The following is a 15,676-nucleotide window of genomic DNA, read 5'->3' as shown; positions in this document are numbered from 1 at the left end:
AAAAAAAATTTTATGATCGACTAATACAGCTCAGCTCAGAAAATGTATAGGTAAGAATTTAATTAACATAACAGTAACAACCAGCTCATTAAAGTAGATGGTAGGTTTGTTGCTATCTCGCTGCCTTCCGTTGGCCATTATAATTCAAGTTAGAGCAGAAAACCTTAGTTTCTTTGCCGTAAATACAAAATACTGATTCTTCTAAATTATATATCAAAGACTGCAATAATTGCCAATCAATCAGAGCAAGACTAAGATATTCGTGGCTGAAATATGTGATGTCTCTTTAGAAAGCGCTATACCTAAAGATACTACCCTAGCCATATTTTAGTCAGTTTCTTTTATTATTTTGCCATCTCTGTGATCTGTGTTATCATATCACAACTTATTTTACTAAAAATGTTTTTCTATTATGAAAAAATTATTGCTAAGGATATGTCTGTGGACATACAACGCTAAGAACCGGGTTTCGATATAAATGGTGGTCAGAGTATAGACAGCCCATTGTGTAACTGCATGATCAGTTTCCAACAAGCTTTCTCTCTTTAAGTTAAAATTACATAGAAAAACATTTGCTTCTCATATGCAGTAAGAACAGATATAGGCATACAACAAAAATATATTTTCTCACCATTTGGGGCCTTCTCAAAGAAATTGTCATTTATTAACATTTATTTGTTACATTTTACAATTTTAAATAGTATGAAACTTAGTTAAATGATAATTTAGATTTAGAAGTTGATTAAGTGTCAATATGTATCAAATTTATGATATTTGCCCACAAGACTGATACACACAGCGTTGCCCCCCAGTGGCTCAGCGATATATCTGCGGACTTACAACGCTAAAAACAGGGTTTCGATACCCGTGGTGGGCAGAGCACAGATAACCCATTGAGTAGCTTACTTCAAAACAACAACAGCAACACACAGTGTTCTTTCTCAAAACAAATATACAAAAGTAATATAATGTGTAATAACTGAATTTTGCGCAAAGCTACACGGGCACTATCTGCGCTAGCCGTCCCTAATATAGCAATGTAAGACTAGAGGGAAGGCAGCTAGTCCTCACTGCCAACTCTTGAGCTACTTCTATACCAACGAATTGTGGGTTTTACCTTAACAGTATAACACTCCCACGTGTCAGATTACAAGTCGAGCGCCCTAACCACCTGAACTATATCAGTTATAGGTCCCCCGCTAGTACAGAGGTAAGCTTACGGATTTTACAACGCTAAAATCAGGAATTTCATTACCCTTGGTGGACTCAGTAGATAGCCCGATGTGGCCTTGCTATAAGAAAACACAAACACACAATCTATATAAGTTACAAATTTTGTACTTCAAACAAGCAGTTGTGAGTAAGTTTTTGTTTTATCACAAAGTCTTCCGTGAGAATCTAACTCCGATATTTGAGCTCTCCGAAGACTTTTTTACGGCCAGTTTAACTTTGAAGGCGTAAGATTTTGATCTATCAAAAGATTAATTTACTAAGAGATGGCGCTGCTTGGTTATTTTAATAACGACGTATAACAAAAAAAAAAAAACTTGTAAAACGTTTGCACGCTTGTAATAATATGAGTAAGTTATGCATAATATTTCCCATACATTTATACAACTGAAGACGACACGAGGAATACATACGACACGTCGTCCTGTACAACTGTGTTTGTACAACAGGCATTTGCTGTCCATTCAAGTAAGTTTCATCATGAATTCTCCGCCTAAAGAAAAAAACACTCACCTTTTTTTTAAAATCTGGATGAGACTTAATAAGTATACATGCAATAACTTGTATGCACACATAGATTCCAGTCAGAATGTACATGACGGTGGGAACTCTATCTAACAATTCTTCATCAGTAAAAAATCTGCAGTAAAAAAAGTAAAAAAAAGAAGAATAGTACATATATATATATATATATATATAGGCTTAAGAATCTAGTCTTTCAAAATGTGTAGTACACTATATATTTTATTATATATATAATATTCCAATGTCAAGTGCACATCAATCCTGAATAAGCCGAAAAAGCGAAACGTTAGTTTTAAATGAAAATGTGTTCTTTTTTTTATCCCGAGTGTAAAGGTAATTTTTCTCAGCTTTTGTTCAAAATAAGAATCTAATAATCACTGCTATACATCATAACTCGTTACCTACACAAGAGAATAATCTTTTTCTTTGTTTTAGAGTCAAGTCAATTTGGGCTATCTATTAGGTGGGCTATCTACTATGGCTATCGTGGGGAAGCGATCCTCGGATTTTAGAATTGTAAGCATTTAAAGTTTGTCGCTATCCCAACGAGAAATTTTGATATTAGATCATTAGATCATAAAACATCCTTACCAGAACTTCTTTCGTTACGATTGGTGAATTTTCTTATGATGTCATGATTAAGACCATCTACGTAGCTGTTAAATGTTAAGATGTACAGATACAGCGTATGGATTCTGTCAAGTGATCAGCAACCTCTAAAAGTAACAGTCCCTCTCTCAGGTCTACTAGATGGTGTAACTATTACAGCAGCTATGCGAAACCAATTTTGATATGATTTTGAGTACGACTTTTAATAAGTTATACGATAGTTGAAGTACATTTATATAAGTTTTATTACGTTCAACCAAAAAAAAAATGAAGGTGTTGTTTTCACTTCAGTCTGTGTGTGAACAGTATAAATTAAAATGTCGGAATATAATAAGAAACATATTCATGGATTAGACGACAGTATGACCATCTAAGCTTTTGGTTTTGGGATTATCGATACTGTACGAAGTAATGTAATTGGAAGACTAATTATATACTGTTATTTTCTATTTTTTATAATAGTGAATTTGTTATAAATCGCTAAGATGTACTGTGTACTACTTAAGTTGTGCCCTCCAGCAGAGATAAACCTTCAAATTTTAGCATTAAGGCCTTCAGGCTTGCTGCAAGGCCACTTGGTGGCTAACTGAAAAAACCATAATAGGGATCGGATATTGAAGCCAAAAAAGAAAAACAAAACGAAACGAGAACTTTGGCTTGCGAAGACCAATTCTCACTTTCCCTGATTCGAAGTTAATAAGTAGTGCTGTAAATCGGTCAGCTACAGCAAAATGACTTATGTATATGGAAAATGTATATATATGTATAGTTCATGATATTATGTTATTTTCAAGATGTCGCAGTAAAAAAACATATACTACTTTCTTGTACATGCTTAAAATTATAACTGAAAAATAAACACGCTTAGAAAGTTTTCTTTTTAGAATTTAAAACAAAATATTTCAACACCAGAATAGTTTTGAATAATTAAAAACTCACCCATCTTTATTCGGAGAAACATTTTCAGGGTTAAGGTAAGATGTTATAACGTTGTTAAATATAACAGGACCAACACCAAAACCACAAGAAACAAAGGATACTGCAAGTCCAACCTTTTGAGGAAACCACTGTTTGCCCAGAAAAAGAAAGTCCTAACATTACAACATTTCTTACTCTAATTAGCACTGATAAATATTTAAAAACATTTTTATGTATCATAATGCGAAAGAAGATAACTTGAAGTGTTCCGTTTTTAAGCCTTTTTAGGCATTTTGAATTCTGTTGATCTGGTTTTAGGGTAAAGAAAAATGATAAAGTGCTTGTATAAAAACGTCGCTTAGATTTAACTGGCTCTACTAACTTACATAAAGAAATAATTCTAGATGTATTCGATTGGTTTAGTGCTTTATAAAATTTACTGTTATTTATATGTTATTTTTCTTTTATAATTAAAAACAACTTTTTTTTCCGAAATATGGAAAACTAACATCTGCTGGTTCTTAAAAATTATAAAAACAACTAAAAATATTTGCATTTAAAAAAAATCAGTAGATGGTGTTGATATAGCAATCGAGGATTTTAAATGAATACCTTTTAATTTTTGAACTAAATCATTATGTATATCTTCTGAAAATTTTAGTTTTTTTATCCAAAACGCTGAAAGCCTGTAACACTAATGATGTTCTTTTTGACAGTAGTTAAACATTATTAACATTACTCTTATTTACCTTATCGGAATCACATTGTATGCATTTGTTTTTCTTGAGAGGTTGTCTAGATGTGAACACGAGATAAAATTCCAGGTAGTCTAGAAGCAAGTTGAATTTGCTTGTTTATTGTTCTTTGTTCCAAATTAAGCACAAAGCTGAACAATGGAATATGCGTGCTTTTTCCACCACGGATATCGAAACACAGAATTAGCGTCCCTAATTTAGCAGTGTAACACTAGATGGAAGACAACTAGTTAATAATACTCATCGCAGATTCTTGTGTTACTATTTTACCAACGAACAGTGTGAGTGATTGTCACATAAAACGCCTCCACGACTGAAAGGGTGAATATGGTTGATATGACAGGGATTCGAACTCGTATTCCTCAGATGAGGAGTCGGGGACTTTGACCACTTGGTCATGCTGGACTATCCACTGGAGCATCGTAAGCTGCAGTATGAAAATGTAAACTGACCCGGCATGGCCAGGTGGGTTAAGGCGTTCGACTCGTAATCTGAGGGTCAAGGGTTCAAATCCCCGTCGCACCAAACATGCTTGCCCTTTCAGCCGTGGGAGCGTTATAAAGTAACGGTCAATCCCACTATTCGTTGGTAAAACTGTAGCCCCAGAGTTGGCGGTGGGTGGTGATGACTATCTGCCTTCCCTCTAGTCTTACACTACTAAATTAGGAACGGCTAGCGCCGATGGCTCTCGTGTAGCTTTCCACGAAATAAGAAGAAAACAAAAATGTAAAACTAATTAATTCTGTAATAACCACTTCTACAAAGAGATAAAAAAATATTTTTCTAAACTTTGTTGTGTCAGATGTTTGTTTTAACGTGCCAGTGAAAGGTAATGCCTAATTAAACGTGCTTTCCCCAGTTCTCCAGTTTGCTTACGATTCTGTTTTCAGAGGTGAAATATAAGTGTATTAAGTAGTGTTTCCTGATAACAAGACTATTGCATACCTGTAATGGCATCACAAGAGGGGGTACGTAATTTATTCCTAGTCCGACTCCTTGCAACAATCCGTAGCTTATAACCACAGCTTCGAATCCAGCATTGATGGTCCAAGCCGTCAAAATAACGGATATACTAGATAGCAGAGATGTGAACAAAATTTAAAATTTCTTATAACATTATAACTAGGATATATTTGTAAAAAAATTAGGCTTAAGAATATATTTAAAATATTGTGTTTGCTAAATGTATTTACGGTTGAAGAAACTACGATAGTACAGACATTACAGAAGCTTCGAAAGCAAAAAGAAAGGCATATTGCTTTCAATAATTCTATCAATATGCAATTAAATGGGAGTCCAACCCCCTTCATGATCTTTCTCATTTCACCTTGTAGAAATGTGTCAAGTTTGGTGCTGACTTATAAAAATATAAGTCATATAATATATATATATATTTTATATATGACTTATATATATTATATAATTATATAATATATAATATATGGAAATATATATAAGAAAAAGATACACTCACATAGTGACGCTTATTTATACAAATAATAATAATTCAACAATAATTTAGTAAGATTTTACGATGACTTTTTTGTTGCTTTATCTAATTGATTCTTTGAGCCCTGTTATCCCTGATGAAGGACTGTGTATTATCAGTTCGAAAATACTGGTTTTGGTAAGCACATATATAGTCAGTCTAACAGGCATGGGGTGAAAGCCAAAATATTGCAGCGTTAAAAAGAGACAAGATAATGAGTGAATGCCTACTGGGTATTACAATGGTCAAGACGGTTTCATTTGTAAGCTTCTCCAAGACATTGGCTTTCGGAGTTTAATAAATGTAGATAAAGTTGAACATAATTTCTGGTACGAGGGAGAATTTTGTCCATTGTACAAACTGCTAGACACATTTATCAACAACAAAAAATGCTTAATTGATGTATAGAGTGTACACATTGATCTAATATGGACTAATTGAAAAATGACACTATTCAACAAACCAAATTTTACCTACATTTTTTATACAAGCGTGAGAAGAAAGAGTTGCAAAAGGACAAAAGAATAACTCTTCCATCTTGTGTGGTTCTACAAGTTCAACTTGCGATCACGGAATCATTGTGCGAGACATCATTTCGTAGCTAATACCTTTGGTTCTTTTAGAATGACGAATAAATGACATGAACATCATTTCTGATCAAGTGTATCCAGCGATGCTTCATGTGTGTACTTATGGGTCATCTGCTTCCAAGACCACAGTGCTTCCATTCACTTTGACCACATTGTGTGTACACGGTTTGAGGGACATAACGGAGACCTTAGGCATCTTCTATGCCACCAAAGTTCCTGAATCTCAACTCAGTTGAGAATCTTTGGGACAAACGGGGAAGACGCATCCACCATCATTATCAACTGTCTATCTAGCACCATAAATTGCATGCAGTATTAAAGTATTTATAAAGAAGAATAACGTGATCACTTTCCAATATCTTGTGGATTCTATATGACATTGTGTCTTGGCTGTTATTTGTTGGAAGAGCTCAAGAATCAGGTTAACACCTACAGTTGAGAGAGGTTATGCACATACACGTATTTATTCATTATTTGGCAACAATATGAAAACAAATACAAATGTACTAACGACTGAAATTTAATAGACGTGTAGAGAATTCCAAATTTTAATTAACTAATCAGTGATCGTAACCTAAAATTAGAACCCTCATTATAGGTAAATTTTAAAACCTAATTTACTTATTTCGTTTCGTTTTCCTGATTAGACAGTTGTACAGCAAATTAGCAAAACTATATATTTTATTTCTAAGCTCTTCACATACATCTTGACAAGTGACTTTTTTCATAATTCCCATGAGTGTTTCTAAAATCATTTATGAACCTCGTAATATTCTATTTTTCAGATGACGCCATTATCAACACGTTGTGAATGGCTTATGTATGATATGATAGCTTTTAAAGAGGTTTCGATGAAGAAAAAAAATTTTACAGCACAATTTAGATGAATGGTATGAAGGCTCATTTTCAATAGGTGTGTTTGTTTGTATTTGAATTTCGCTCAAAGCTTCACGAGGGCTATCTGCGCTAGCCCTCCATAATTTAGCAGTGTAAAGCTAGAGGGAAGGCAGCTAGTCATCACCACCCAACACCAACTCTTGGGCTACTCTTTTACCAACAAATAGTGGGATTGACCGCGATATTATAACGCTCCTACGGCTGAAAGGGCTAGCATGTTTGGTGCGACGGAGATTCGAACCTGCGACCCTCAGATTATCCAATATGTGTGTAAGTACAGTATCATTACACTTAAAAACAAGTAAAGAGGTTCTACAAAAAAACGAATATTCATGTATTTGTTAAATTACTTTAGCACTAAAGTGGTAACAGTGGCTTTACTTAGGTCTTGTTTCAAAATAATCTATATTTGTCAGGTTAACTAACCTCAATAAAACACTTCCAATTGTGAGAGTCCAACGAGGTCCTATTTTCTGTAACAGAAAACCTCCAATCATGGTTGGGATGCTTCTACCAATAATACAAGAGGTTTGGATCCACATAGATCGTCCATAATTAAAACTATTGTCAACCCTTTGTTTTATATATGACGTCAAATATGTATTCATATTGCCAAAGGTGAGGTAATGACCAAGAGTTACGTGGATCAAAAACCCTCCAAAGATGGTCAACATTCCTTGTTTGTTGCATTTTCGTATTTTCTCCAGTAAGTTTGCCTAAAGAAAAAAACTTAGGAGATGTGAAACGTCGAAATGCGTACATAAGATTAACACTTCATTTTATACATTATTTACTACAGAAGAATGAGGAGATATATTAAGCAAACCAGAAATTGATAAACCACCTTGTAAGTTTTTTTTAATTTCACACAAAGCTACTCAAGGGCTATCTGCGCTAGCCGTCCCTAATTTAGCAGTGTAAGACCAGAGGAAAGGCAGCTAGTCATGACCACCCACCGCCAACTCTTAGGCTACTCTTTTTCCAACGATAGTGGGATTGACCGTCACATTATAAAGCCCCCACGGCTGAGAGGGTGAGAATGTTTGGCGCGACGGGGATTTAAACCCTCGACCCTCAGATTACGAGTCAAGTGCCGTGACCACCTGACCATGCCGGGCCACCACTTTGTAAGAGTATGAAATTAAACATAAAAATGCTGTATTTTAATGTCAAGTTATACGTGGTTCATGTTGATTACGGAAAGAAAGAACCAAAAAAACTAGTAACTTATAAGTTCCATGTAAAGCTCGATAGCCTTAAATGCTTACATTTGTTGCTCGTTCCCTGCAGTGGACACAGCATAGAAGACCACTGAGTAGCTCTGCATTAAAACAAAGAAATCGAAACTATTTAAAAATAGAACAGATATTAGTCTTTTGCTTAGTTAAATGAATTGGAATATTTGCAGATAGTTTTTCTATGTAAATGCATTTAATCGTGAAGACACTAATCCATTGTTCCTTTCCCTGAGCGACACTTCCATTCCACTGTCCTTGTCCTAGCCAACACTGCCAATCTGTTGTCCTCATCTCTGGACGACAGTGTCGATTCAAGTTACGCTCTAGGAAACACAGATGCTGTACCACAGTGACTAGACCTTGGATCATTAGAGTTTGGTACACAATAGATTATTGTGATGAAAGGATGGTAGATATGAATTCCAGAGAGGATTTTTGGTTGTAGACTTTGTATGTCAGATGATTAAGTTACGTATATAGTTCTTTAAGATATGAAAAAAAAGATCCAGAGATGCAGTAGAATTAGTATACTGTCATACAGCACAGTTTACTGTTAGTTTGTTCTGCTTAACCCTTTCCTGCAGCTCAGTTGAATTAAATGAAAGCTTTTTTTCACCTAAAAGTTTCTTCTCCTTTATAGATGTTGCTAAATGTCATTCACATTGCGAAAATAATTCTGGCATAATCTCCAGGGTAACAAATATTCGAAGTAGGATTTTTCTTACTTAGGTATTGTATTTATAGAATCAACAACCTATCTATCCTTTATCGCCATTCGAAATTGTTACCTATATTCTCTGAATGCTATTTTTGCCCTTTTTTTTAGGAAATCTGGCACTTTCATTCTGAAACTCATTTATTGCAAGAATACTATTTTGCCATAAAATCTTCATCCACACACACAAAAAAAGTTCTTTTGGGACCTTGATCCACAATGAAGAAATATCTCTCTCAGAACCTTGATACAAAGAAGAGATGCCCTTTTAAAGCTACTCCTTAACGTTAGATTTTGGTGACATTACGGTTTTTTAAGGCTAAGGCATCATTGTTCTAGTTATTGGTTAGCTAGAGTGTTTCAAGATATTGGAGATGTATCGATTTGTAGCTACTGTATCGGAACTTGTAATTGTTACTTTTCTCGACTTAGAGGTACTTGTATCAACAACAAGTATGGATACTCATCGATCACCTACAAACAACCTCCGAACAAGCTTACGTACTTAAAAATTAAGTCCTCTCTCTTGATGTGTTTTATAAATTAAAGTTCTGTCGCATAATATCATTCACAGAGATTTATCTAGCATCCGAATATGTTCATACAGTGGATGTGCCAACACCAACCTAGAACATGTGTCATATTGTCTGCACATACATACCCAAATTAACCCATTTTTAACTTTGTTAACAGCAATGGTAAGGTATATAGATTGTAAAGGTTTGCAAGAACTCAATATAATCGGTCTTTGGTGATTGCAGTAAGACAGTAATTTGAGTTCTCATTTTTTAAAGCTGCATGACTGTCAAACAGTTAGGAAACTTAGGAAGCGAACGTCCATTCTATTTCGCTGACAGCCACTCTTATTATTACAGTGCGATAATGAACATTTGTTCTGTGTGAATGTTCCAGTATATTGTTAACTATTCTTGCTCACATCTAGTTTACGCCTATATCACGCTATGCCTGCATACCTTGACAAGGTTTTATTGTTCAAATTTGTACAACCTCAGGTTACATTCAAAATCTATTACACGAGATATATTTGGAAGTAATAGAATACAGTACTGTTCCAGTTTCGGGTCTGAGCTGTGTACATCCTACTTTTCAGCACTATAGATTCCTTCATAATTTCTTCTGATAAAATGTTTCACGACAAAAAAGATTACTTCCCTTTCGAATGTAATTGCTATTGCAAGTAGCACCAAATGTGATCACTAATATTCAAAAATAAAAGGGTTTGTTTTATGTGTCTTCCATTAAAACTTGCCGTTTCGCATTTCCAAAAAGTCAAATCCTCCCTGAGACAAGGGTCGAATTAAAAAATAACTTGTTATGCATTTTACTGTAGAAGGTCATTCCAAACCACTATATGTAATAACATTTTCTCTGACACTTTATGTTGCCCCCAGCTAGTACAGCGGTACGTCTACAGATTTACAACGCTAAAATCAGGGGTTCGATTCCCCTTGATGGGCTCAACAGATAGCCTGGTGTGGCTTGGCTATAAGAAAACACAAACACACACACTTCATGTTTTAAAGCACAGTTAACGAGCACTTTATCGTTAATTCGATAATGTGTTTAAGGTTGCCTACAGCAGTTAAAACATTTTCATCCAACTTTATCTTTTTTCTAAGCGGTTTCACGATTTCAATAGCATCTTAACCCTTGACTTTGGACGTATCTCTCATTCTACACGTTTTGGTATATTCCATACAATATTAACATTTTAGAAAATTTAATGATTATAGATTAGATGTAATCTTTTCAACACACCAGGTCTCATCACTTACTGTTCACTCATGCGTGAACAACAAAACTAGTTTGAAAAGTATTTACTGCAGGACATGGAAAAGCGCCATTAGTTTATATCGCTAAAATGTTGGCTTTTTTATAACTGACGAATGGGTTGGATTTCTACATACATACATATAGAAAGAGATTATGGTAATTTTGATATTATTTTAAGTTACACTAGCAAGACGTTTTCTTTTAAAAAATCTTGTTGAAAAATATGTGGCCCAAATAAAAGTAATGTAGGTATAAAAAAACAACCTTGAACAAAGTTTCTCTAGTTGTATAATAGTCTGAAAACGTTGTGTAGTTGGTTTAGTTTACCTTTGATATCGTTTCTCTTATTTACCTTTAAACTTGTTTTTCTAATGATGTATTAGTATTTACGTTTCTAAGCAAACTACTTTACTGATTTTGAAAGACTGATTTAATTCATTTGTTTAATATCTGATTAGTAAGTCTAAAGAATATATTTGTAGTAGAACACTTCTTAATACAACACAACGTAGAAAGTTTCAGGTGTCAAACGTACAGCGGTATGTCTCCGGATTTATAACGCTAAAATCAGGGGTTCGATTCCCCTCGGTAGGCTGAGCAGATAGTCCGATGTGGCTTTGCTATAAGAGAAAAAACACACAAACGTATATTACACGAGTTATCAACTGTGAGGCGTAATTGAAAATATAGTTGAAAAGATGATAAATATACTGTGAGATTTCCAGGGTTCGATTTCTTGTGGAAAACACAGTAGAAAAACCATGATAATCTGGTTTAAACTGAACAAAACTCAAATAGTAAGTAAGTAAATGAAAGCTTGTTGTTTATCAAATTTAGTATAAGATATTTTATAGTTAAATTCATTTTATTACATAAAAATGAAAAGTAAAAAACAGTTGAAGATAATATTTTTAATCAAACTAACTTTCAGCTTTTGTCTTAGATTTTATAACAATAGGAGCATTAGATTAGGAATTAGCTTTACGTCTTTACACTTTTCACATGCGATTGTACATGCATAGAAAACGTGTTGTTAACTTCTTTGTAACTACCACGAAACAACAGCAAGTACCGAGTGCAGTTAGCTCGTCTTTTGCGCGTGGAAAATACGAAAAGATGAATATACATAGATATTTTGCGCATGAAGTTATATCAAGAATTTGAAAATTAACCCTTTAAAATTATTTTGTGATCTTAATTTGGAAATTATACAAGTAAATGAAAAAGAAAGGGATTCCGTGGTAGAACGTGGCATGCTAACAGTGGTAGAAAGTGGCATGCTAAATTTTAATCGACTTAAGGGCATGAGGGGATGAAAAAAAAGAAAAACACTATTTAGTGATAAACTATAAATACATGTACATGTTCGACAGAATACTGGAAGTTGCGTTACTTGACGAGCAACTTAAAACTATGAGCCATGAAATTCATCATGCAAGAGTAACTTATTAAAACTTCCTCCTAAACAATATTTCCCCCTTGAGGGTGTGTGTGTTTTCATATAGCAAAGCCACATTGGGCTATCTGCTGAGTTTACCAAGGGGAATCGAACCTATGATTTTAGAGTTGTGAATCCGTAAACTTACCGCTGTACCATCGGTGGACTGCCTTGAGGAACACAACGTTTTCAACCGATCGAATGAGCTTATCTTGGATAGAGTTATATAGAGCTAACTGTGAGAGAAAACTGGCACAACTACATACACCATTAATAGACAGAGATACTTTTATCAAATGGTAAGTTCCATATAACTGTATGTTTTAGACAATTCCTGTTCATTTGTTGAAGAGTTAATGAAACGAAAGCAGTAAGTTCTTACTGTGGGCGAAGTAAAAAAACTTGTTAAAATTAACTTTTTATCTATGATGCAGGAAAATAAAAGGAATCTAGTAATAAAGTTTTTATTGTGGTACAGGAATATAAAAAGAATCTTGTAAAGACGTTTTTGTTGAAAGGAATCTAGTAAAAAACGTTTTTGTTATGATTCAGGAAAATAAAAGGACTCCAATAAAACGTTTTTGTTGCTGTACAGGAAATTAAAAGGAATTTAGTGAAAAACGTTTTTGCTATGATTCAGGAAAATAAAGGACAATAAAACGTTTTGTTGCGGTACAGGAAATTAAAAGGAATTTAGTGAAAAACGTTTTTGCTATGATTCAGGAAAATAAAAGGACTCCAATAAAACGTTTTTGTTGCGGTACAGGAAATTAAAAGGAATTTAGTGAAAAACGTTTTTGCTATGATTCAGGAAAATAAAAGGACTCCAATGAAACGTTTTTGTTGCGGTACAGGAAATTAAAAGGAATTTAGTGAAAAACGTTTTTGCTATGATTCAGGAAAATAAAAGGACTCCAATAAAACGTTTTTGTTGCGGTACAGGAAATTAAAAGGAATTTAGTGAAAAACGTTTTTGTTATGATTCAGGAAAACTCAAGAAATCTGGTAAAAGATTTTACCGAGACAGAAGAAAATTAAAGGAATAGATTAAAATGTTTTTGCTTTGGTCAAGGAAAATAAAAGGAATCTAGTAAAGAGAGATTTTACTGTGGTACAGTAATATAAAAATAATTATTAAAACGTTTTTCCAAAGGTGCAGGAAAATAACAGAAATCTGTAAAACTTGATGATAAAACCTCATAGATATGCTCAGTTAACACTCACACATGTACATTTAATACTTTATTAGGCATGCACCAATACTTACTGATGTAACCTGATTACTATTTTAAACAAAACAGGGACTTTCTAACTACCTACAGCTTGCTCTATTCAGGTATCAAAATCGATGTCTCTGAATGTCACTAATTATGATGAAGAGTTGGCCCCTTGTACACACTACTAGTATACTGCTCTTTCATCATCTAGTGATGTGTTTATTCACTATGTGAATAGTGTTTATGGCTATATTTTCATGTCTTGATAATATGTTTTTTCACTCCCTGAGCATAAAATGCAATGTTGTTATCTGCAGGCTCACATTGTAACGAAAGAAGTAATGTTATAAACATTTCTTCCTTAAAGTTTGAAAACAATAAATGTATATCACAAACCAAATGTTGATGGGAAAGATTACGAATTAGAACGTTATAAACGCAGAGACAGCTGTGTGAAAAACGTAATATTATATATAAGTAATACTGCAACTTTCTCTCATGACGTAACTGCACTCATAGCTGCAAATTATAAAATTTGATCACTAAAGTATCCCTCAAAGATAGGTATAATCTAAAGACACTGATTATTATATTATAACATTATTTTGTATGCTTGGCAACATACCTTTCAGAAAAATTCAGTAAATTTCGAGAGGAACAAGCGCAGCGCATCCTTGTATTTAAGGGTTCGCGTCTCTATGACACAAAATTAGCTCCAAAGTTAGCGACAAATGTAGCTTTGCGCGAAAATTCTAAACAGATGAAAACTTTCGGGAAAGAATATAGAACATTTATGCATTCAAATAATGGCCCACATGGTAAAACAACTCTTTACAAATAATTAAACATCGTTGTATTACACATACAACGCAGTTTCTAACGCCATCTTTGAAATTTTACTGAAGGAATTTATACGTTTGTCTAAAATAAACAAGAAAAACGTTCAGCGCTTTATGAAGATTGTGTTTAACAAAGTGACTTTATCTAAAGATAAAACTATACACTAAAACACGTATGCATACATATTACTTAGAAAACATATAATGTTTTTGAAATAAAAGCAATAATCTACGTACTAATATAATGTATTTGAGCACTTAAATTTAACTTTCTTAGTTCATGAACGTCAAGAATGCTCTGCACTGAATCACCACATGAAGCGTTAGAGTAAAATAATTACTTGGTCCATACTTTAACATTATCATATAAAAACAAGGCAATTCTTGGATGACGAGAAACCCAACTGAAATGAAAATATATCACAGAACGGCTAGCATGGGCGTTAAAAGTGTTAATACCCATATAAGCCGTTCTGAGATACATTTTTTTAAAATCAGGCAAAGTTTCACAACCAATAAATTAACCAACGTTATCACATTAATATGAGTAAATATTTCACAACTTGTGCCTTGACTAACGTTATCATACTGAGACAAAGAAAGGTTTCACATCCAATAAATTAACCAAAGTTATCATGACCACGGCATTCATTAACTTACCGTGTTGTTACAAGTTAGTGTTTCATGAGCAGTGCGTGAAAAAACAACACCTGGTAAAAAACGTGTCTCGCCACGTAGTAGCCACGTTTATAAGCAAGAAAAATAAACATCGTTTAACTACCAACATGTTTTTTTTAATGATTACTTAGTTTGTAAATGTTTTGAAGAAGAGACATATTGTGTAGTTTTAGTTTGCGACAACTGAAATCAAGTGAGTAGCTTTATGTGCTGAAAATTATTAAAATATATATATACAAAAAATAGCCGCAGAGCTTTCAAAATCTACTACTATGTTAGATATCAATATTTATAATAAAAAAATGTTAATAAAGACTACTGATAGGAGCTTCCTTTTCTAGAAAATATTAAATAATACACAAACATACCATCTTGGGATATAACGCAGCTGGATCTGAGATGAAATACGTCCAGGCGATTTGGCGGAGTGAAGAAATAGACCTTGTCTTACTAGTTAAATGTATTTTAGACAGAACGAGGGACAATAATAATAGAAACCGGTTTATACTTGCTGCGCTAATATAATCATGTACAAACAACACTGAGAATTGAGTTACGTCGTCATGAAATGTAGATTGTCAGCAAATATTAAAACTGTATTTCTGGGTATTTGTGTTATTTCCCCAGTATCGCGTTTGTTGTTTTGTTTTGTTTTTTTGCATCGGAACTATTTCAGTATCCCACTGTATGGCACAAAACATTTGGTAATTGTGTTTGGTGAAAAGTTTGTTTATTCTGATCATG

At 33.8% G+C, this 15,676-nt stretch overlaps 1 protein-coding gene across 1 annotated transcript in view; it reads right to left on the bottom strand.

The window, feature by feature from the left end:
• Nucleotides 1-15,427, bottom strand: part of LOC143246436 (uncharacterized) — a 35,105-nt gene extending 19,678 nt beyond the window's left edge. The window contains exons 1-5 of the mRNA XM_076493148.1: nucleotides 15,301-15,427; nucleotides 7,440-7,729; nucleotides 4,983-5,109; nucleotides 3,304-3,431; nucleotides 1,744-1,870 (exon numbers count right to left, since the gene is read on the bottom strand). Coding sequence (XP_076349263.1) covers nucleotides 1,744-1,870; nucleotides 3,304-3,431; nucleotides 4,983-5,109; nucleotides 7,440-7,729; nucleotides 15,301-15,303 — 675 coding nt within the window. The 5' untranslated portion in view covers nucleotides 15,304-15,427. The remainder of the gene's footprint in view (nucleotides 1-1,743; nucleotides 1,871-3,303; nucleotides 3,432-4,982; nucleotides 5,110-7,439; nucleotides 7,730-15,300) is intronic.
• Between the last annotated feature and the right edge of the window lie 249 nt (nucleotides 15,428-15,676).

Source organism: Tachypleus tridentatus, chromosome 3, assembly GCF_004210375.1.
Source record: "Tachypleus tridentatus isolate NWPU-2018 chromosome 3, ASM421037v1, whole genome shotgun sequence".
In the NCBI taxonomy this organism is placed as follows: domain Eukaryota; kingdom Metazoa; phylum Arthropoda; class Merostomata; order Xiphosura; family Limulidae; genus Tachypleus; species Tachypleus tridentatus.
Note: the sequence above shows the minus strand (reverse complement) of the source record. Positions and strands in the feature narration are given on the sequence as shown.